The following is a 21,568-nucleotide window of genomic DNA, read 5'->3' as shown; positions in this document are numbered from 1 at the left end:
AAAAGTGGAGAAAAGCCTCAGCAGAGAAAGCAGTTTTATAGCTATTTTACAGCTGTAAAAAGAGATAAAATACATTAACATGTACATTAAGGAAGTTTCAACAAGCCTAACGTCATGGTGCTACAACCATGTAATCTGTAGATTATAACAAATAAAAAACTGTTTTATTATCCTGCTTTCATGTCAAAAAATAAGTGAAAGAAAATTTAAATGAAATCAACCAATGTATTTTATTTGCATTTCTCTTCTGGATGTTAGGAAAAAGGTTTGTTGTATTCATGCATATATCTTACTGATTTTGTTTTATTTGTTTTGTTAGTTTTGTAACTTTCAGGAAATAAAAGTGTACTGAGATTAAATTAAATCATTACACACAAGGTTTTTTTTCTATTCATTTTCATTAAATTACTTATTAAGAATAGTATATTTTGTAACATTTTTACAAAATATTAACTTTAAATTGAATTCAGAGCACAAGAATTCAGAAAGACTCATCTTTCCTGATAAAAATCACTAGACTCTTTTACCAGTCAAGCTTAATTTCTGCAGAAATTGATGATTGCAGCCCCCGCAGCACCAGCTCTTAAAGCAGTGTTATTTTTCAAAATGAAATGAGAAAAACTATCACATTCCCACAAACTCTAACACTGTCTGTAGATGTCAAAGCTTTCAGACTCTCTCTGGACTCTCTTACACTGATTCATTTATGAACTTGTCACTTACCTCACCACCATTTAAACACATCAGTCTGAATTTGGGGCTGGCTGAGTCTCAGAGGAAATAAAGAGCCAGACTGTCAAAAGCTTATGGTGGTGGAGATCTATGAAAGTTGTGGCTATGGATCTGGCACTCAGGCACCAGGCTGGTAGAAATTAATTCAGTGGGCAAAGGAGAGAGAAGTAGCATGAAAAGAAGGAAAATATCTGATAACGTGTGAGACAAAATTGTGCCTGCTTTAACTTATTTTTCTTCCAACTCTGCAAAGCTGTAAGTTCTGCCAGCCTATGCTCTGCACACATATACTGGAAAGAAGGTGGAGAGCAGAATAAATTAGTCAAGTATAAATACATATTACTTCAACTTAGTTCTGAATTTGACCACAATATACTACCAGGTGCCACAGAACAGGTTTATAATGTTAGTTTTAGAAGATTATTGCAAGGAGAAATTATCCAAGAGAGTTTATGAAATATTTTTGTTAGCCTTTTCTTGAATGGATGTTAAACAAGAATAATTCAAACGATATAAGACAAATCAGAATTTTTCTCTTTATTTATCATGTCTTCAGCTGAACTGAAAGCTATATGTTTTAGTTTTCATTTGTGAAAAACTAAGAGAGGACCTCAAATTTTGGCTCTGTGTTAGACTACCTACCAGTAAATACCTATGGCAACTTGTTAAATTACAGAAAAAATAAATGAATTTGCTGACAGAGTTTATCACAAGAATTTTTAGAAATAGAAAAAATATTTTGCAATAAAGAGACATAATGAGATGATCAGTGTTCTATGGGCACCTCTGTAACTGATCTTACCTGTAAGAACCATATATGACTTTCTTACAGTCAACAAGAAGAAATTTTTGTTCCATTCTTCCATGGAATTTTGCTCCTGATTTAGAATAGTAATCTTGTCCTTTTACTGTACGCACTCTCATATTCTGAAAAAGACAATTGAAATACTTTAACTGGCATACTATATTCTACATTTAGCATCCTGGAGTTTAAAAGTCTATGGTATGGTAGGAGAAGAGGTATATTATTGCATATAAGTAAACTGTGCAGGGCAATAAACACTGATCATACTTGCCCCCTTCATACCCAAAAAGGCAAGCCCTTGCTTTGTCTTTGAGTGTGAAAGACTGATGAGATTTGCTAGGCCACGGACAAATGAAATTCCCCTGTTCCACAGCCACCGCTCCCAGAACTGAGGTTCTGGCACAAGAGAAAGAGATTTTGTACCGAAAACATTTTCTTTTCAGCATCTGATGTTCAGTATTTGGAAGATTTCCAAGCATCTCAGCTAGTCAGAAACAACACCTGAAAACACAGTGGCGTTCTTTTAATTGAATGAGACTGCTATATCCATCACCATAACCACCTCAGTCTGAGATGATTTATTGAACAACACCACCTGGTCACAGGATCCCTTGTAGTTCTGTCATCTCCAGAAAGATTCCTCCATTGCCTTTTCAGCATGGGATCTACCACATCTCCATTCAGAGATGCCACTACAGCATGCATAGGTAGTGTATACCCTACATGGCAGTTAAGTATGAATTCCAAATTATATTCATAAGCTCCAGTTTTTACTTGTGAGAACACTCTCCAGTAAATTCTGCTGCGGAAATTTTCCATGATGGATCTAAAAAAAAGAATGGTCTTTTTTTCCCCCCAAGACTGTGGATGAAATTGGTTCAGCTGAGACAATATCTTTTAGGCATGTGCAGTTCTGAATGACTTACTTAAATCACTTTTTCTCTAGTATCACTTTTTTTTAAGTTCCTAAGAATATACCAATTTCAGAGGAAAAAGTTACAGAAACTTCTGGACCATAACAATAATTAAAAATACTTGTTATACAGACACAGCAAAAAAAAATATTTCAAAAAATGTTACAGAAAGGTGGTTATTTATAGGAAAAAACAAAAATTATATTCAACACAGACCAACCTAGAGCATCTACCTCATGTATATGTGGAATAAAAAAGCTTCACAAGACACAAAAAATAGCTTGGAATATCTCTGTGAATGATCACAACATTTACTGTGGTTTCCAGCCTTGCAATATAAAAATATTTGTTCTAGCAACACTAATTTGTGACAATTTACTAGTATGCCAGTGGGCATAAAATCCATAATTTAGCACTGGCAATAAGAAAGCAGAATCTACATGATTACTCCATGAAGTATGTATATGGAAACAGTGGAATTTAAGACCTGAGAATACAGATGAACAGCTTGCTTCACTTGCCTATTCATAAAACTGTAATGGCTAAATTCTTTCCTGACTTTTACTACTCCAAGGAGAGGTTGAAAATCATGGCAGAAGTGTGCTCTGCAAAGGCCATGTACGGGAGATGGAGTAGGTCTGTTCAGGGAGCAAAATGGATCAGAGTGTATACAGTGTGACTTCAGCAAAATCAGAGCGATAAAATAAACATTTAATACCTAAAGTACTCAGGACTCCAGTCTATAAAATGTGACTGACTCTGCAATATTCTAATAAAGTCACTTAGAGCCTTTATTGTCTAAGCGGGTTCTCATGCGTTTACCTAAAACATGGGAAGTTCTAGTAGAGGTTGTAGAATTGGTAATGATACATTGTCTACTACAATTTCATGAACTGTTTTTTTTCCAAATAGGAAATTCAAAAGGTTAGAAAAAAATCTCCGTAAAGTGAAAGCATCTTTCCAAATAATACATACTTTCTAAATCACTATATATTTTATGGTTTCAGTTTGTGTCTTAAAACATACGTCAAAACAAAGAAGCTTACAGCTTCCCTAGAGATAATTTGTAATGACTAGAGTTACACATAGGACCTGCTCAGTTGCCAAATTATGATCTGACTCAACCTAGTCAAGTTCCTTAAATTTGATGTATTAGATGAGTTTTTGCTTAGCACTTTTGTCAAGCAGTTTGAACAAAAAATGCAATTCAATTAAAATGTATTAAGACAGCATTTAAAATTTATTGCTAAACATATACCTTTTATTCTTAAAATTTTTAAAAATATTTCTTTTAGTGACTTCAATGTATTATAAATGTGCTAGAAACATTAGATATAAAGTTTATTTCCTAATCTTAGTTCTGCATATCAAATTCATTAAATAAAAGAAGCATTATCTAGTAGTGCTATCAGTTCTAGAAAGTATGTGGGCTCAGCAAAAGTACAGATGGATGCTTAGATCTAGTTTCAGAAAAAAATAAGAAAGGACAGAAACAAAAACATCTTTAACTGCTAACCACCCTTGGCAATCTACTGTTGTGTTCTTCAGGTTTTCTCCACTTTGTTTTTTAAGTTGGAACCTTGAGGAAGAAAGAAAATTTTCCTGCTTTTCCCAGCACTGTTTTTTGGAACTTTGAATGAACCAGTCCCAGTGAAGAAAATTTTTCTTTCTCTACCAGCTATTTGAACTGCAAATAAAAGTAATTACATGAAAAGCTTTTCCTTAGAACAGCAAATAGTGTGGAAAAAGTAATTACTTAAAAAAAAAATACTAGAATTTACCCCATTCTAAAGATTATCACTATATTAAACATTCATTTAATATAAACCAAAATGCTGTGAATTAGTTATGAAATTTGAATTTACTTCAATGATTAAAAGTGTTTTCTCCAATTCTATTTATAATTTAATTATATTTGTATGTCATATTTAACTATATATTTTTGTCACTTATAACTTGAAGAGGGGTCACTTGAGATGTGGCTTTTATATTTTCAAATAACCGTAACAGATGATAACTGGCCTAAAGCCATGCCAGAGGAATACATCAGATCTTACTGAGATAAAGCCTGACCGATATTGGACAGAATATCACTTGGGAATCTGGAATGCTGTTGGCACAACCACAGCTAATGGCTTGCAAATTACCATACATATATAAAAAAGCTTTGCCTTCGGTGTTCATAATTTGAAATATAACTTCAAGTAGGCATATCTAAAAAAGGAATACAATTCATATTAAATTGCTGGATTTTTTTGAAATCTTAGTCATTCTGTTTCCTCTGTTCTCCTATTTTACCTTTTTTCCCTTTCCTTCTCTTCTTCAGCATTATTCCTCATGCAGCTTTTCTGTCCTGCTTCCTTAATCCTACCAGCTCTTTCCCTGTCTGACTGTCATCTTACTAAAAGACGGGAACGCGGCATTACGAAATCATGTGCCACAGAACATGCTCACTTTCCTTTTGTAATACTTCCTTTTCCTCCACAGCTCAGCTGGTATTTTTCACCTGCTTCAAACTGTCTAATTAGGTGCCAGGAAGGAGCACCGTGAATAATCTCTAGAAATACAGACAGTATTTTGAGGACATAAAAGGGCATTGGGTTGATTTGGAGACTCTGCTAATGTTTTCCATTTAAGATGAGAAGCATTATATCTATACATATGGAATTGCCAGCTCCACTTTGTCTGAAACGCTGGGCTTCGCCTTCCTACTTGGTTTCATCCTCAAGCTGCAAGACTCCCACACTAACAGTGCTAACAACAGCATGCCATTGATTACTGTAGAAGTGTTATGCACCACTGTTGGTTAAAGCAATGATTTGTTTATGAACCTTCAGAGCAATATCTTGGGTAAACTGCAGTGAACCTACAAAAAATGAACCTGAAAAAATGAACTTACAGAAAAGCAATGAACCTACACATTGAGTAGGAATCAGAGTAGCCTGATGGGTCACACAACAGCACATAGGATCAGCTGTAGCAAGTCAAACCGACAATCTGTCTAGTCCTCTCACCTGCTTTTGTCAGTGACAGTTGGTGGGTATATACGGAAGTATAATTTAATCAAGGATTTGATATTTTAGGAGGCTTGTGAAACCAGACACAGCATCTTCTCTCTCCTTCAAATATGAGTCGTAGGAGACTCAGGGACTGTTCACACTCCAGAGGTGTCTGGATGGCCAAACCACAATTTAAGGATGGCCATAAGGGCTATCCAATTAAATGTTATCCAAATGATATATGGGAAACAAGCTCTAACTTCTCTTTTTATGTATGACTGCACCTCTCTATTCCCAGAGAGAACCACATGAGCATCATTTAACATTTGGAAGTATCATTCAACATTACGCATTTATTTTTATCAGTAAGAAATCTCCAGAATGATAGATAAGTACAATGAAAATACAGGTTTCAATCATTTATTTCAGCACTTCATTTTTGTAGAGTCTGTTTTTATCGTTGTTCAATTACGCACCCTGTACTTGCTGTCAAGACCATGCACAAAGAAGAAAATGGATGTCTAACTGACATTTAGCACAACAGCTTTAAAGAAAAAAAATCGCATTTCTCACACTGTTCATCATTACTAACATTATTTATTATCATGGGCCTCTCCTCTTACTAAGAGATAATATTGACTGTTTGAATACTAAGTAGGTTTCGAGTCAGCTTCTGTTCTGACTTAGGATCCAATTCAATGACCACTAATGGCAAATTCTCAATGACTTCACTAGGGTTAGGGCCTTAGCACGCAAGTTTTCTCACAGACAGGACAAATAGGCTGTGCATGCCTATTTAATAACCAAATCTGGCCAAAATTTGAAAGCACTGGAAAACCATTTATGATATTGATAACACTGGTGAGAAATAAGGGGGCCTGGATTCAGCTCTCATGAGTACATTAACAGCTCCTACTATGTGTCTAAACACGTGTATCTGGGAGTAGATTTCACAAAACAAAGTAAACTCCTGTTACTGGTACTATTTTCTTATTCCTCCATTTCATTAAAAGTACTGAGAGGAGTAACAGGACATAAATGGTTCCCACTTACTTTCAGTATTCTCCTATAGCGAGATGATTCTTCCTTACTGCCAGAGAAGTAAACAGGTTTTTGGCAGAGCAGGGAGCCTCTGCCACCTGCCTCACCTTTTATCAAATAAAATACGATGATCTGACATCTGCTGAGGAACTGGGTTGACTTCTTGGGCATTAAACAACACCGGAATCTCCTACATTGGTTCATTGTTTCTAATCCAAAATTAAGTTATGGAATTAAGCATTCTGGTGGTTCAGGGGTTTGTCTCGGTTTTGCATTTTGCAGTGCAAATCTATGTCATAGTTTCCTGCAGCAGCAGAAATAAAGGATCTTTGGAAAAATTTGCTGCTTTTGAAAGCTTTTGAAAAATCATCTGAAAAAAAGTCAGGATCTATAATGACTCTGTTCATCTTTCTATGAAAAGGAATTGCTGACCGTGAACAGGAAGCAAGACTGGTGAGAAAGTTAATCAAAAGAAATTTGGATAGGGAAGAGAAGAGAAAGAGGAATACATTAATTAATGGGGGAAAAAGTAGGACAGCTAAAAAATAATAAATGAAATCTAAAGTGAGGAAAGAAAAATAGGAAAAGACAGTAAAGGAATTCTTTATTTTAGTTGCAATCCCCTGGTGATATTAAGATGAACATTAAGTAAAAACCAACCGATGTGAAGAAATGTTGTAGAAGGGACTGAAAGAGCCTCAGTAAGCCCCTGACTTCATATTCTTCTATATGGAATTCACTTAATAACTAATAATTATAATTACAATGTACTGTATATAATTTTTTTGGTCATATCCATCAATAAACAGAGAAACATGCCCTGATAGCAGTCAGATTACAGATAAGGAAAACTGTGTGCACAGATAGTTATGCAGTTAGAGTTATGAATAAATTCTCTTTTCATACAGAAGACAATTGAATCATAAATCTGGATTCAAAAATACAGTCTGTTTCATCACTGCATCATCTCATTTTTTTTTACCAACTTTAAGGAAGGGAAAAAGAGCCAGAGAAGGCCTTGATTTATACAGAACAACTTTACAGAAACTCCTCAGTTGGGAGTGTACGGCACAAAGACTGTCTACCACACTTGTGCACAACTGAACCAGACGGTGCCAGAGAATAACAAGAACAACGCTGCTGGTGCTGCTTCTCAAGGAAAAGAAATACACCCATACACCTCTGTCCTCTTCTTGCTTTCACTGAGTGCAAGAAGAAGACCACAAGCCAAAAGCACAAAAATTTTATGGTGGTCTGCTTTTGTGAACCATGAGGCAACGAGAATAAGATAAAGGGTTGAAAACTTCTCCAAAGTATCTCCAAAGTATTGACTGTTCTCTCACAGTTACCATCAGTTTCTCTTCATCCCGAAGAGAGGCACAGAATACTTACTGTGGGAGCTGTCAGCCTCTACTCTCTGAGGGAGACCCATTGGGAGTCTTCCATGAGTAGCCCATTAACTCAAAGAGCTTTACTACAAGCTAAACTAAAAGGATGGCACACAACAGGATTACTGTTTAGCTTTTTGGCACATATTTTTCATTTTCTGATATACTTAAAAATAGTCTAGGTAAACCCTTCAGAGTATGATTTTATTTTATTTTATTTTGATGGTTTTCCTAGATATCTCTTGAAGTGCACGCTCCTAATTCATTTTATTTGGGAAGGACAAAACTGAAGTCATAAAAAGACATGTACCATGTTTGGCAATCTCTATGACATAGTTAACCCAAGTAACCAGCAAATGGTGGTATCTCAGGTTCCAGGGTACAGAACTATTGCCAAATAGTGACTTTATGAAGGCAATCACTACCAGTGTTTACAGACCTGCAACATAGTTGTGATGTTTTCTTTCCAAAAGTTACCATAGCTCTGTGTATTAGGCCACCAGAGGGCAATCCCACACACCCATATGCAAGAAACAAGCATGGAAAGTGGTGTGGTAAAGCTTGTAAGAGCGTAAGTCAACACTCCAGAGGAAAAAAAAATCTGTAAAATATAGGTTTGTTTGAAAATTCTAAGAAAAAAGTCCTCTTTATGCTCGCGAACACACCATACCTCCTATCTGATTTTTGGACTGTGTTCTTAAAATCATGAGGCTAAAAAGAGCTTTTCTAACATTCTTGCCAGAGGCACACGTGCCCTAACTAGTTAGAGAAACAGGGAACTGTGAGTGCAACTATACTGAAGTTCAAACATGGAAGTGCTTAGAGCTTTGCAAAGAAAACTGTGGAAATATCCTTGGAACATTTTCAACAGTCTTCAGCGTTATCTACAATACAGTAAATAATACGAGTAGGGCAGACGGGTGCAGGTTGCGTGAGAAAGTGCTTGGCGCCAGGGCGTTGTGACTGTGCCCACAGCCGGCGCACTCTGGCTAAGCCTATGCCATGCCAATAGATGCAAGGAAGAAGCAAAGTGCAAGCATGGCACGGCAGCCCATAAGGATTCGTCTGCCTCCCTGGCCCCTTGTAGCCAGCAAATGTCTCCACGTTTGGGGCCATCGTCCCCGCTTTTGGGCCCAGCGTGCTGTCCCTCCCACGCACCCAGCTGAAGGCATATTACTAGGAAAGGACACTGCCTTTGTGAGCAGTTTTTATGAAGTATTTATATCAGGTCAGTGCAGCATACAGTTTGGATTGTGCTCCCTATTAAGCATTAAGGTGGTACAGGACAGCTAGTGAAAAATGTAAACATTAGCACTCTCCTTATTATCTTTCTCACTGCAGAAAATTACACATTCCACATATGAAAGTATAATCATACTACATACTATATACTCTTTATATAACATGAATATACGATAACATGGATTTTCAGGAAAACACTTCTAAAATAAAATATAATATAAAATAAAGTATTTTTCATATATAATCATTTTAAAGGAAATGGTCATAAAATGAAGTAAACCATTTTATTTTTTTAAACAATTTACACAATCTTTATGATTCTATTTTCAGGATGATTTAAGAGAATAACAAACAAGAAGTGAAGTTTTTCAAAGCTGTGGTATCAATAAATATTAGTGGAAATTATTTTCTAAATAATACATGAAAAATCATGCATGTCTATCTAAAACACTTCTTTTGACACACATGAAAAAGATTAAAATTTTTCTATAGGGAATAACATTTGTATAGAAGGTTCTGCTGTGGGCTTACCTATTTACACTTTAGAGCCATTTTGAAAAAGCAGTATTTGATAATCACTTTTTAAATAATAATGCCTTTTTAGTCGGTTGCAGAGGAATGAGTAGTGAACATGCATGCACTATAAAACAGGAAGCCTTACCCTGAGTCTCTGAACTTGACAGCCTTGTTTCTCTGTCATTTTCAGAAAGTGACTGAAGTTTGACTCATCCAGCAGGAGATACACTGCAATCCCTCTAGCAGATGCCTCTACAATTTCTCTAAAGATATCCACATCTGTAAACATATCCATAACTATGGCAATGACCTGAATGAAAAAGACACAAATTATTGTATTGTATAAATGCATATGAAGTTTGCACCATGCAGCTAACATACTAATATTTTTACCCATCAAAAAGTTCTACTATTTTCCACATGGTACAACTTAACCTTGGAGGCTTCTCAAGATCATTGGATCTTCTTTTTGAGAAGTCAACTGATGGCTTGTATGACATTATTCATAAGCACCAAAGTCTGGCAGAAAGTTGTGTTGTGGGGGTGTATAGGGATGGATGGTACGTGGGAAAAAGGGAGGTCAGTGGGCGAGAAGATATGGGGAAACTGAGCAACACTAATACTATGAGAAAAAATAGAACCATCATAATAAAACTGTAGTGTGATCGCAGAAAAGAAAATTCAAAGAATACTGTTACTGTACAAGGCACTGGTTCATCTTAATCTAAATACTGTTCTGAATTTTCATCATCTATTATGAAGCTAATAGCACAAGAGTTTGAAGGAATCAGTAAGGAGATCTTGAAGAGCTGGAGAAGTAAATGAGGACTCTAAGATTCATACTGATTCAACACACTCGTTGGGATGAAACTTCTCCAGCTAGTGAGAATTTGATTAAGGAAGATCAGAGAGTGCTGAACACCAGACATCGATACCCTTCAATTACTGGAACTGAATTATATTCAATTACTCAAATAATGCAGGTATTTCTGACTGGGAAAAACAATGTCCTGGTAATGGTATTTTGGAGACAATAGACTATTAACTCCTCGTTAGCAATTTGGGAAGAACTATATTGAAGTGTCAAAGGAAATAACACATGAACAGGTAGGTGTCTGTGTAACTTTCAAAGATAATATTCTTATCCATCAGATTCTTCATAAAAAGCTCTAATGAGGCTTCTTTGATGTGACATGCTCTATGATGCTCACACAAACTCAAATCAAATGAAGCCTTTCACAGGTATCAGGGCAGGCTTGACAGTAACCTTGCTTTACCATTCTCACCAGTTTTTAAACTCTCCATACCTCAACTTTAATGTTGTAATTCTTAAGTTACAATCACTAATTTTGTTCTAGAATTGAAACATTTATCTCATTCACAAAAATAGGTAAATGATATTGCACACACCAAAAGTTATGTCTCCAGTTAGTCATCTGAATCCTGCCTGCTTAGAACTAAAAGACTCACTTATGCTAAATACATATTTATTACACTGGAAACATTAATGCCTTCCAGAGAGCTGACCTACAATAAAAAAAAAAAAAGTAAATAATCAACATCATTAAGAAAGGTAAAAAGACAATGGCTTTGACAACTTCTGAAGCATTAAAAATTAGAAGACTTGGTCCTTACCGTAGCATGTCATCTGGCAGTAGAAGGAATATTTACAAATTCATCAGGTGGAGAGGAACTGAATAGCATAAAATCATTCAATTCTTCTTTCAAAAATCATAGATAATATGCCATATGTACTACCTCATTCATTTTAGTGACTTTTTGAAAATAAAACTGAATGTGATTCTTAAAGGTGCAAATTATTTCTGAACCTGAGACTGATAAATACAAAAGCTTATTCTGACTGTAAGAATCTCATCACTTTTAGACTGCTCCTTCTGCTTGGTCTTGTTTCTGAAACAGGCAAAGCTAACTGAACATGGCAACACTGTTTATTTATCTGTTTTGTTTCACTTATGTCTGAGCAGAAATCTGCCAAAACAGATCAAATATGTTAGGTAAAAAGATCAAAGAAGAAGGTCTATTCTCAAGTAATTGTTTTGTTTTGTTTCACTATGTATTTGTGGCCTCTCCTTCTCAACTCCGTAACTTCTTAATCTTTCCTTTTCTTCAGATCTTTTAGAAACAGTTTCTCATCGTATTCAGGCATCCATATAAATGTAAGAGATAGACTTTGAATAGATTCGTCAGTGTACACTGATGTGAATACATGAAGTTTTCAAAGTCATCAGTACAGCCTTCAAAAATCCTTCTGACATTCTCCTATGGCACAAATCTAACACGTTAACTTGTTTGTAGGGTTTGTGGTAACAAAGTCTAATACACTGGAAGTGAACCATCAGAAGACTGCATTAACCATATATTAACAGATACAGAAAAGAAGAAACAAGACTAACACAATTAAAAAACAAAGCTGACTATAATGGACATATCTATCTTTAACATATCTATTTTCACAAAGAAAAGAAGACATAAATAAATAAATAAGCAAGTAGGCCAGTAAGTTGGTAACATGAAAGTGATGAATGTGCACTACTAGTAAAAATAATCACTGCTATTGAAGATATGTGGATATACCATCTCTTAGAGATGAACAGGGTACTCCTCTTCGTCTTCACTAGTAGAATTGTTCTTAAACCATTTATCCTGGAAATTTTACAGTGAATTCTACAAGGTACCAAACTGCCATTGCAAAAAGAAGTGTGGTGCTCGGTTCTACAGATCTATCATGTTACCGGGTCAGTCATTACTCCTAGGAACAGTTGCTTTGGGCCCATTTATGTCTCATGTTTGCTGAAAAAGTTCTCACCTTCGCTCTCAGACTTTCAATGGGCACTATATTCTGATAGCTAAAGCTTGTGCTAGCTGAAAAATCCTCACAGACCTAAGGACATGCAGCCAAAGCCATGGCCATGATCTGACCACTGACCGTTCATCCATTTTTCCGTCCCCTGCAGACCAAAGGCTGGTCATGAAGGAAGCCCTGATTAAGCCTGCTCAGTCACTCTTAGCAACCCTCACTGAATCTAGTCAACACAAACATAATTAGGCTCAATTGCTGGAGGAAGAAGACTGCCAAATTTGAACAATGTATATGATATACACTGATAAGAGATAACAGTCACAGTGATGAGGTCATTTCTGGAGACTGACTTCCTTAAACCAAACTAGACATTTGCTTATAAAGTGTAGACTTTGATACAGAGAGAGTGGATTCCATAACTGTCACAGAATATTCTGGCTTTGAAAGGTATTAATCTTCCCTTAACTTTTAATTCTTGGGTACGTTTCCCCGTACATTTCACTACTTTGCAGCAGAAGGGAGTACTGAGCTTGGGGACAGAGAAACCCAGCGAGGAATTAAGGCTTCCAAGGCCTATGAAGTTAAGGAGACCAAGCCTAGGCAGTTACTCTAAAATTGGTATTCTGTAATGTTTACATACCTTGATTAAAGCTCTAACTGGTACCAGCTGTGGATTAGTTACTTGCTGGTGTTTGGAATAAAAGATTTCACTGTGGTGCTTCACATTTATTTTTAAAATTGCAGAGCTTATTCCTGCCCTGGTAATTAGGAGAAGAAGCCATGTAACTGCGAAAACCAGCAAGGAAGTGGGAACTGACAGAATTCAAAGTGTAGACAAGAGGTCAGAAAGTTGCTTATTCCACAAATTCTGGTTCTTATGGGCATAATGACACTACTCTGTATAAAGAAAAATCTCCCAAAGCAGAACAATCCAGTGTCTTATGCTAGACACAGCCCATTTCTTTCCAAAACATATTTATTTTAAGAAAAGTAGAAGTCTTTTTCAAAGCAAGCACCTATGCTTCATAGTACATACAAAGGCCACCCAACAGCGCAGGGGAGACTGGGTGGGTGCCCTAGCTCCCAGCCAAACAGCACCAGCATTCCCAGAGAACTTTCTAAGCCTTGAGGAGCTGCTTATCCCCCTGACTGAAAATGGCCCTCAGCTGGGAAAAATGAAGCATTTTACACTTTCAGGGAAGAGAAAAAAATTGGCAGAGCAGGAAAATGGATCTTACGGATAACAAAAGTGAACAACTACCACTGATTTGGAATTAAATAGAAGAAAACATTTCAATAATCAATCAACTAAAATTGGAGCCAATGCAGAAATCAACCTCCTTTATACTAATTTTCTCCTCCCAAAATTGAATTAAAATCAGCTTAGGTTGTCACTATTAATCTTTTCCTCTCATCTGCCAATTCTTTTTTTAAGTGACGAATGCTTTTTGAGGTTAAATTTTGATTTTGATTGCACCCTTACAGGAGTAGAAGCTCTGCTGAAGTAAATAAACACAAAATTACTCCTAATAAAACCAGTAGTTTTACCAACTTAAATGAAGGTACCAGCACAGCCATATTCTATTGTCCTCATTACTATCCTGAAACTAAAAACAGAATATGGTTTGCAGTAGAAAAGTAGTGCTTCACATACTACTTCAACATTTCAGATACATTTAAGTATAGACAGAAAAGTATAATTTCATTGCTTAGCACTATTTTTAGGAAGGTATTTTAAAACAGTTATTTTTCTGTAAGCCAATATATTTTATTAAATTCACACATTATCAGGTAAAGTAACATTTTAAAACTCATTATTTCTAAAGTACCAGGTCATTTTAATACAAAGGTTTTTTGATTCTTTAATGGGTTTCAATACTCTTTGAGTTCAAGAAATGACCGATTCCTAAATAAAATACTAGTGACAAGATTCCTGAAAGATAGATACATGTATATTCTGAATGTTAAAATAAAAAAACTTCACTTGAAATTTCTGGCAAAACTAAGCACATTCTTGACAAACAGGAGTTTAGCTACACAACCACATGAGTTAGTCCCACTGTGGTGGGACTGTAAATGGAGGTTGGTGCTCGGTTCTACAGATCTATCATGTAATAGGGCCAGTCATTACTCCTAGGAACAGTTGCTTTGGGCGCATTCATGTCTCATGTTTGCTGAAATAGTCCTCACCTTCACAAACTTTGTTCAAAGGCTTATATAAAAGGAGTTGCACAGACTGATCCCAAGAGCGTAAATACACACATCACTAAACATCTCTTAAACAAATTCAGTGGAGGCTACCAAGATGGTCAGGGGTCTGAGCGCAGGTCTGGTGAAGAGGGGCTGAGGGAACTGGGCTAGTTCAGGGATGGCTCCAGGGGAACCTCACGGCAGCCCCCAGTGCCTACAGGGAGGGTGTCGAGGAAACAGAGCCAGGCTTTTCACAGCTGTATGTGGCAGGAGGACAAGAGACAACAGGTATAAATTGAAGTAAGAGAGGTTCAGACTGGACATAGGGAATTACCTTTTCCCCATGAGGACAGCCTAGCAGTGGAGCAGGTTGCCCAGAGAGGCTGTGCAGTCTCCATCCTTGGAAGGTTTCAAGCCTCAACTGAGTAAAGCCCTGAGCAACCTGGTATGACCCCACAGCTGACCCTGGTTTGACCATGAGGAGACCTTCTGAGGTCCCTTCCACCCTGACCAAGTCTGTGATTCAGTGATTCTAAGAACTCCACTCCCCTCATCATCAAAATCCAAGCAAATCTTGCCATGCTTGATAATTATTATCAACCTTGCTGTAAGTTGTAAGGAGAACACATTTGAGACTATAAGTAAAGAATAATGAGAAGGAAAGGCATTTTTCTACTTTTCTACCAATTTTTCTTAGGAATTTTGATGAGAAAAATCACTGGATTTTAAGCTTAGTAATTCAGTTTTAGGACATCAAAATCAACCCTTATTACAGGGGGATATTGAAATTAAAGCACAGATGAACTGAAAGACATTCTACTGCTAGTGTCCTGTAAGTCTCTTCTGTATAGCACTGATAGTTTCATTAGCCCAGTATCTTCACTCCTTTCACAATATGAGAATACAAGCACTGACTTGCATTTTTAATGGATATCTTGCAGAGTCTGTCATTTAAATCTTCCTTTCTGATGAATAGTAAAAAAGAGGAATCCTCTAATTTAGCAGCTTCCTTAGGTCGGGCTTCACTAGAGCTTCTGGAACACCACCAGCTTTCCTCACCCCAAAACCAAAGAGCTGTTTTTCAGACGGAAATGCAACTCCATTTTCCTAGGCCTTCCCCCTGGTATTGTAGTCAAAATTCCTTTAGGATTCTCTTGGAGAGAATCTCCTTGTGATGCCGGATTGGCTCCGTCTGAACCTGGCCTATCTCAGAGCATAGGTAGGCCATGGCCATTGCAATACAATGCGGAGATGAGATACAGTATTGGACACCTTACTGCTAGTAAGAGGAGGCAGCCAGCACACAGACTGGGTATACCTTACAAGAAAAAGAGTCACAGAAGTTTTGTGATCAGTGCAGGCAGCTTTTCCAGGAGTCAGTTGTATAATACCTCTATTACAAACTGTTGCCATTTTTTAGTTATGGTAGGCTATTGTTTACAGTTGGGGGTCTAGAACACAGATCCAGTTTATGCCTGCCGCAATTAGCATTAGCAGCATCCTAATAAATCATCTGATATCCAGAGGCACATTTTGTGGCAAAATTATTTACTGCTGCTCACATCAGAGTGCTATAAGATGATGGTTCATTAATTTCATATTAATTTTCAAAATTAAACATAGCTCTGAACTGGTTTCCACAACTCATTCTTCCACTGCAAAAAGTACTTTGAAACCATTGTGAATTGCATCTCAGTCTCTCAGGTCACCCTGTGGCTGCTTGACGTGCTAAGGTCCTGCACAGCAAATCCAGCAGAACAGACACTTTGAGATGAAAGGCCAAAAAGCAATATAACAGGGGAGTCTGTAAATAAGAGCCTATACGCAGTAATACGAACAGTAATCAAACATCTGTGTATGATTGACTCTCCCACAATTACTGTGGCAATGTAACAGAACACATACTCAGATGATTTACACTTCTGCAACTTCCATGAAGTTAATGTCACTGCTTGGACTATATTATCACCAAAATTGGCTCCCTGGGATCATGTTTAATTTATTTAAATTGGCTTGTCATTGAGAGAGCAATAGACCATAACCATACAATGTACTTCTACTAATACACTTCCATTATTCCACTCTTTAAAAGCAATTTAATTAACTACAGGATGAAGTTTGGCATTTCACTGTAACAGCCAGCTGTATTACCTCAGACCAAGCTGTGGTATCGGCTATCCTCTGATAGCTGGTATCACTATCTTCTTTTCCCCCTCCTGCTCGAAAAGAATGTTTATGCCCTCGATTCTGAAGCTATGCAAAGCATACAGCTCAGAACTGAATGCATTTTCTGATCACCAAGCCATGATAAACATCACCAAAACATGATAAACATATCGTGTCACATACCTCCTACACAATACAAGCATTTTAAGGTGAAAACTAAATTTAAATGGAATAAAAATTAACTTCTAACATGTATATTAGCACCCTTCAATACCTAACAGCTTATCTCTGTAATAGTATGCTAGACATACTCAACAACAATGAAAATTTGTGAGACTAAAAACATCAAGAAAAGAGTCACTGGCCACAAAACAGAAAGTAAATCAGAATTCTACAAATCTCTGCTAATACAATATGGAAAATCAATGGAAATTATTCTCGGAAAATTATTAACACAGGTAACCACATATAGCACCATACAAATACTTTAACTGTGTAGCCTACATGGTAAAGACTAATCTGTAGGTACATAATCTACTTTACTGTCCAAGAAACACGTAAGAAAGATGTGTGTTGAGGTGACTTTCTAGCACAAAGTAATGGGAAAAATATTCTCTGATCCTAGCAGCAAAGAATGCTATGGCAGTGATAACAGCAGCTCTCAAAAAGGGCATGATTTATAATTTTGAAATACACTGGGAAGATTCAGTCTTTTTTAGAATATACCATCTTCTGACAACTAACCGACATTTCTGTCTTTTGCTCAGCTTGGCAATATTTGTGCAGCTTATCATGTCTCTGAATAGCAGATCAGAAGATCAGGGTTAGCTCTTCTACAAATGAAACTAAAAATAATGCAAAAGAAAAGTTCTCTGAAATGCAGATAAGATGGTTTTCCATCCAAAGTGAAGGTACAAGACCCTTCTGCACTACCTTTAAGAAAACTACTGCATGCTGAACTAGCCAGATGCATACAATGTACTGTCTTAAAACGATACCTTCAGTGATATCACTTCAGATCCACGCAACTAATTTTACAGGTGAGTATCTTGCAAAACATATGGGAGTGATCTGCATTAACTCTAAATGTGATCTGCATCTATGGGTTTGGCCGTTGTTATTCTGGCTGAAGGATAAGAAAGAAGTTAACTTGGGTTGAGCTGGCTGAATTACAAGCGCCGCGAGATCCTCCCTCACTGCAGCAGGCGGCAAAGGAGCTAATTCCTCTGCAGCTTCCTTCCTCTGACACAGAACTGAGTTTCAGCAAGTCGCAGAGAGGACAGATGGGAAGGGGATATTCTGGGGCTTTGTAGCAGGGACTTTCCAAGAAGCATTTATAAACCTAACCTTTGGAAGAAAGGAAAAAGCGAAGACACTGTGCAAAGAACCAGCTGCTGCCCAGAGACTGGCACACCACAGGCCGGAAAAGATTTTCCTAAATCTGCACAGAACGGTCAAGCAGCAGTGAAACAACAAGCATGCACAGTGTTTAATGTTAACACTTTCCTTTCTGTTTATAGTGCTCCCATAGATAACTAAATCACTTTTGGTATTTAGCAAGCAAGCTGTTTTCTGGAATTGTGATCAGCCATGGGCAGGGGTCCTACACTTAACAGAGTACAGAAAATACTCGGCATTACGACGGGAATGTGTCTGGCAGCTCACTCTACCCTTTCTCCCCTCGCCATTGATGTGGTTGCTCTGTCAGATCCCGTTCTCAGTCCCATGTGCGCTGCAGCTGGTTTGGTAGCACAGTTTTAATATTTGTATTTAGCTCCTCAGAATGTTCCTATTCAGTTGCTGTTTTGGGAAGCTGCCAAGGTTTTCCTAAGGAAAGCAAACAGAAAGGAAATGCCAGGATTTTCTGACAGCCTATGACTCAGGTATACCAGAATGGAAATCCATGAGAAAAATAAAAGGTACTTCTCTAGCCTCCGGCTTTCTCTATGATGAACTTCAAAGACTTGCTGCTTAGTTAGAAATATTTTTTTATTGGAAAGAGTAGTAAGAGCTCTAACATGTGGGTTCTCACCGGATCCCCTTAATTTAGGGAATTTTCAGTCTACTTGAATTAATATAATGTTTTACTTTTTATTTTAAATTTATTTGCAAGTAGAGGTACTCATTTATACATGTGTGCATTACGTAGGGAGTACCTAAAAACAAACAATGCACAATCATGTGATAAGCCTTTATTATTTTTTAAAAGTGCCAGCAGTAATGAAAGCATGCTTTGTGCTAAGCTCTTAATAATTTTTACTTTTTGATTTGCCATGCAGGATTGAAAATGTCATCTGACAACCTTGGAGATCAGTCTCATTTTTGAGACCTCCGCCAAATAATCAGCAAACTCCTAAGAGCAACAGAAGCTCCAGGCCAGCTTGTACTTGGTCAAGGGAAGTCTGCCTTTTACTAATGCACTTTTAAGAATTCGCTCACTACCTTAAACAATGAATGGCTGCCATGCTTTGCCACATACAACTTAGTCCATGGGAAAAAGCAGCCTTAAACTCTGGAAAAAAATGCAAAGTGATATAAACATTAAAAAATTCTCTACTCAAATTGCTCCTGCTGACAAATATTCTGTATGCCAAGGTTTGCCAGTTTGCCTTTCCGCTGCTCTATTCAGTTTCCCCCAAAATCCTGTGTACACAAACTGTCAACACTGAATCCCACTTGCTGAGTTTACATATTTAAAAAAACTAGATGATGTATATAAAACCACAATACTAATGAACATTTATAGGCTGTAGACTATAAACTATAAAAACAAGCAAAATATACTTAAAATAGACAACTTTGCTGGCATTTGTTAATTAGACACTTGGAAACATTCTCTTAGTCAAAGGCAGATTTATAGGAAGAAGAGATGATTCAGACCCACTTTTCTAGACTGTGAAAAATAATTTTGTTCTTATTTTGCTTATGCAAGAGCTGCACACTGTTCATCTTTGAGACTTTAATAGTCAGCATATGTTTCTGAAATGAAATGGGAAGAGCTGAATATCTAACATTCATATTTCATTAATAAACAACATATTTAAATTATCATCTGCAGAACTAAATGCTGCTGCTAGTATATTTAGAATACAGATAAAAAAAATTGTTAAAGCATAACTATAATGTTCAGTTGTATAATGCTACCTGAAATCCCTCGTTGTTACTTAGAGGAATGACTCTTATGTACTTAATGTACTACAGGTACGTTGAACATATGAGAAATGAATCAAAAAAGACAGGCAGGGGATTTCAGGCAGACGTGGAAAAAGTGCTTCCAATAGTAGACCCTAGAAAATAATGGTGGCAGGTGAAATGAAGCGTTTAAAGAAAAATACTTTTTGTTATTGTTTCTAAGAGCAGGAGGATTTAGCGGATCCAAGTCAGCACACAAACTTGACTTGTTTCAGAGTTACTTATAAGTTAAAAAGATAGACTTCTGAATGCCTGTACACTATATCTTCACCACAATCTGCAGGGAAGTGCTGATGAGGGTCTATCACACATTTTTAGTATGTGGAAAATGAAAACATAGTGTTATGGGGGACTTTTAAGCCACGTACCAGGAAGTCCATGAGCCACGTAGCAGGCGGCCCATGCAGTGAGTAATAGAACTTCATTAGAAATTCTACAAATTAAAGATGATTATGTTCTATCATAAAAGCTCTTGCATCCAAAGGAAAGCAACTCTATTTTGGACATCAGTGCCTAATTAAAAGATCTATTTAATTGCTGAATTTCTAATTAGAGGAAGCCTACAGACCAACGAGCCTGACCTGATTATACTCAATGTTGAGAAACAAGTACTAATTCTATAATTAATTGTTGGAGGTCAGTCCTCTGTAGACACATACGGCTTGCTTTTCAAAAGGATAATTTCTTAATCCTGAGCAACCCTGCTGTTGAAACTGTCTGAGAGAAAAATACAGGAAAAAAAAAGTGAATAAAAAATTGCTAGTCCTTTCAGAAGGCTTTGCTAAATGCCCGCAGAAGCACTGTCAAGACCTAGAAGCAGGTCTGGTGAAAAACCTCCCCTAGTTCATGGCATAATGAAAGTGATACCAAAGAGGAAAAAGCACTCCTCAAAAGGTGTTTCTGTTGGTACCTGGAAACAAGCAGGATGGTGTCCTAGTCTTGTGAGGTTAATAAGGAACATTCCAGTCCATTAGCAAGAGAGTAACATTTTTGACAACATCTGCTACGGACAAATATTTAAAAATTGGCAGACCTGGATAGTTTGAACCTAAGACAGCTAAGCAATTCCCTGGTCTGCTGTTGTTCATTTTGAATAGCACTTTGAGTATCAGGGAAATCCCACAAGCACAAAACAGCGCTTATGCTCAATATGCAAAAACAGCATGATGACCATGACCCAATTGGTTGTTTAGCCTGACTTCTGAAAGGAAAACTGATGAAAGATTCAATGAATATAGAAATAAAGGCTAATCATATATTTAGGAAAGGATAAGAGGAAAAAAGTTCTTTCGAAATATTGCTTATTTCATCCTTTTTGAAGATTTCAGATTTTATGAAGTGTTCAGCTTCATTTATCTGATTAAAAAGTCAGTAATAAACATGAGAAGTATACACATTTAAGAATGGGTAATGGACAGGTATTTAAAGCAATTGTCCTTTGAAAAGGTTATGACTGAATGTGGGTATTTCTAGCAGAGTCTGTAGAACTCAGTGATATTAAAGATATTCATATTGTTGACACAAAAGTGCATGCAAAATCACTGTGAGAGAATTTCCTTCCT

At 36.9% G+C, this 21,568-nt stretch overlaps 1 protein-coding gene across 1 annotated transcript in view; it reads right to left on the bottom strand.

The window, feature by feature from the left end:
- Nucleotides 1-21,568, bottom strand: part of FAM83B (family with sequence similarity 83 member B) — a 54,869-nt gene that overhangs the window by 9,328 nt on the left and 23,973 nt on the right. The window contains exons 3-4 of the mRNA XM_026103069.2: nt 9,783-9,947; nt 1,535-1,659 (exon numbers count right to left, since the gene is read on the bottom strand). Of these exons, the coding sequence (XP_025958854.2) occupies nt 1,535-1,659; nt 9,783-9,947 (290 nt within the window). The remainder of the gene's footprint in view (nt 1-1,534; nt 1,660-9,782; nt 9,948-21,568) is intronic.

This window comes from Dromaius novaehollandiae, chromosome 3 (genome assembly GCF_036370855.1).
Source record: "Dromaius novaehollandiae isolate bDroNov1 chromosome 3, bDroNov1.hap1, whole genome shotgun sequence".
NCBI classification, from domain to species: Eukaryota; Metazoa; Chordata; class Aves; order Casuariiformes; family Dromaiidae; genus Dromaius; species Dromaius novaehollandiae.
The sequence above is the reverse complement of the archived record's forward strand: the minus strand, read 5'-3'. Positions and strand labels throughout refer to the sequence as shown.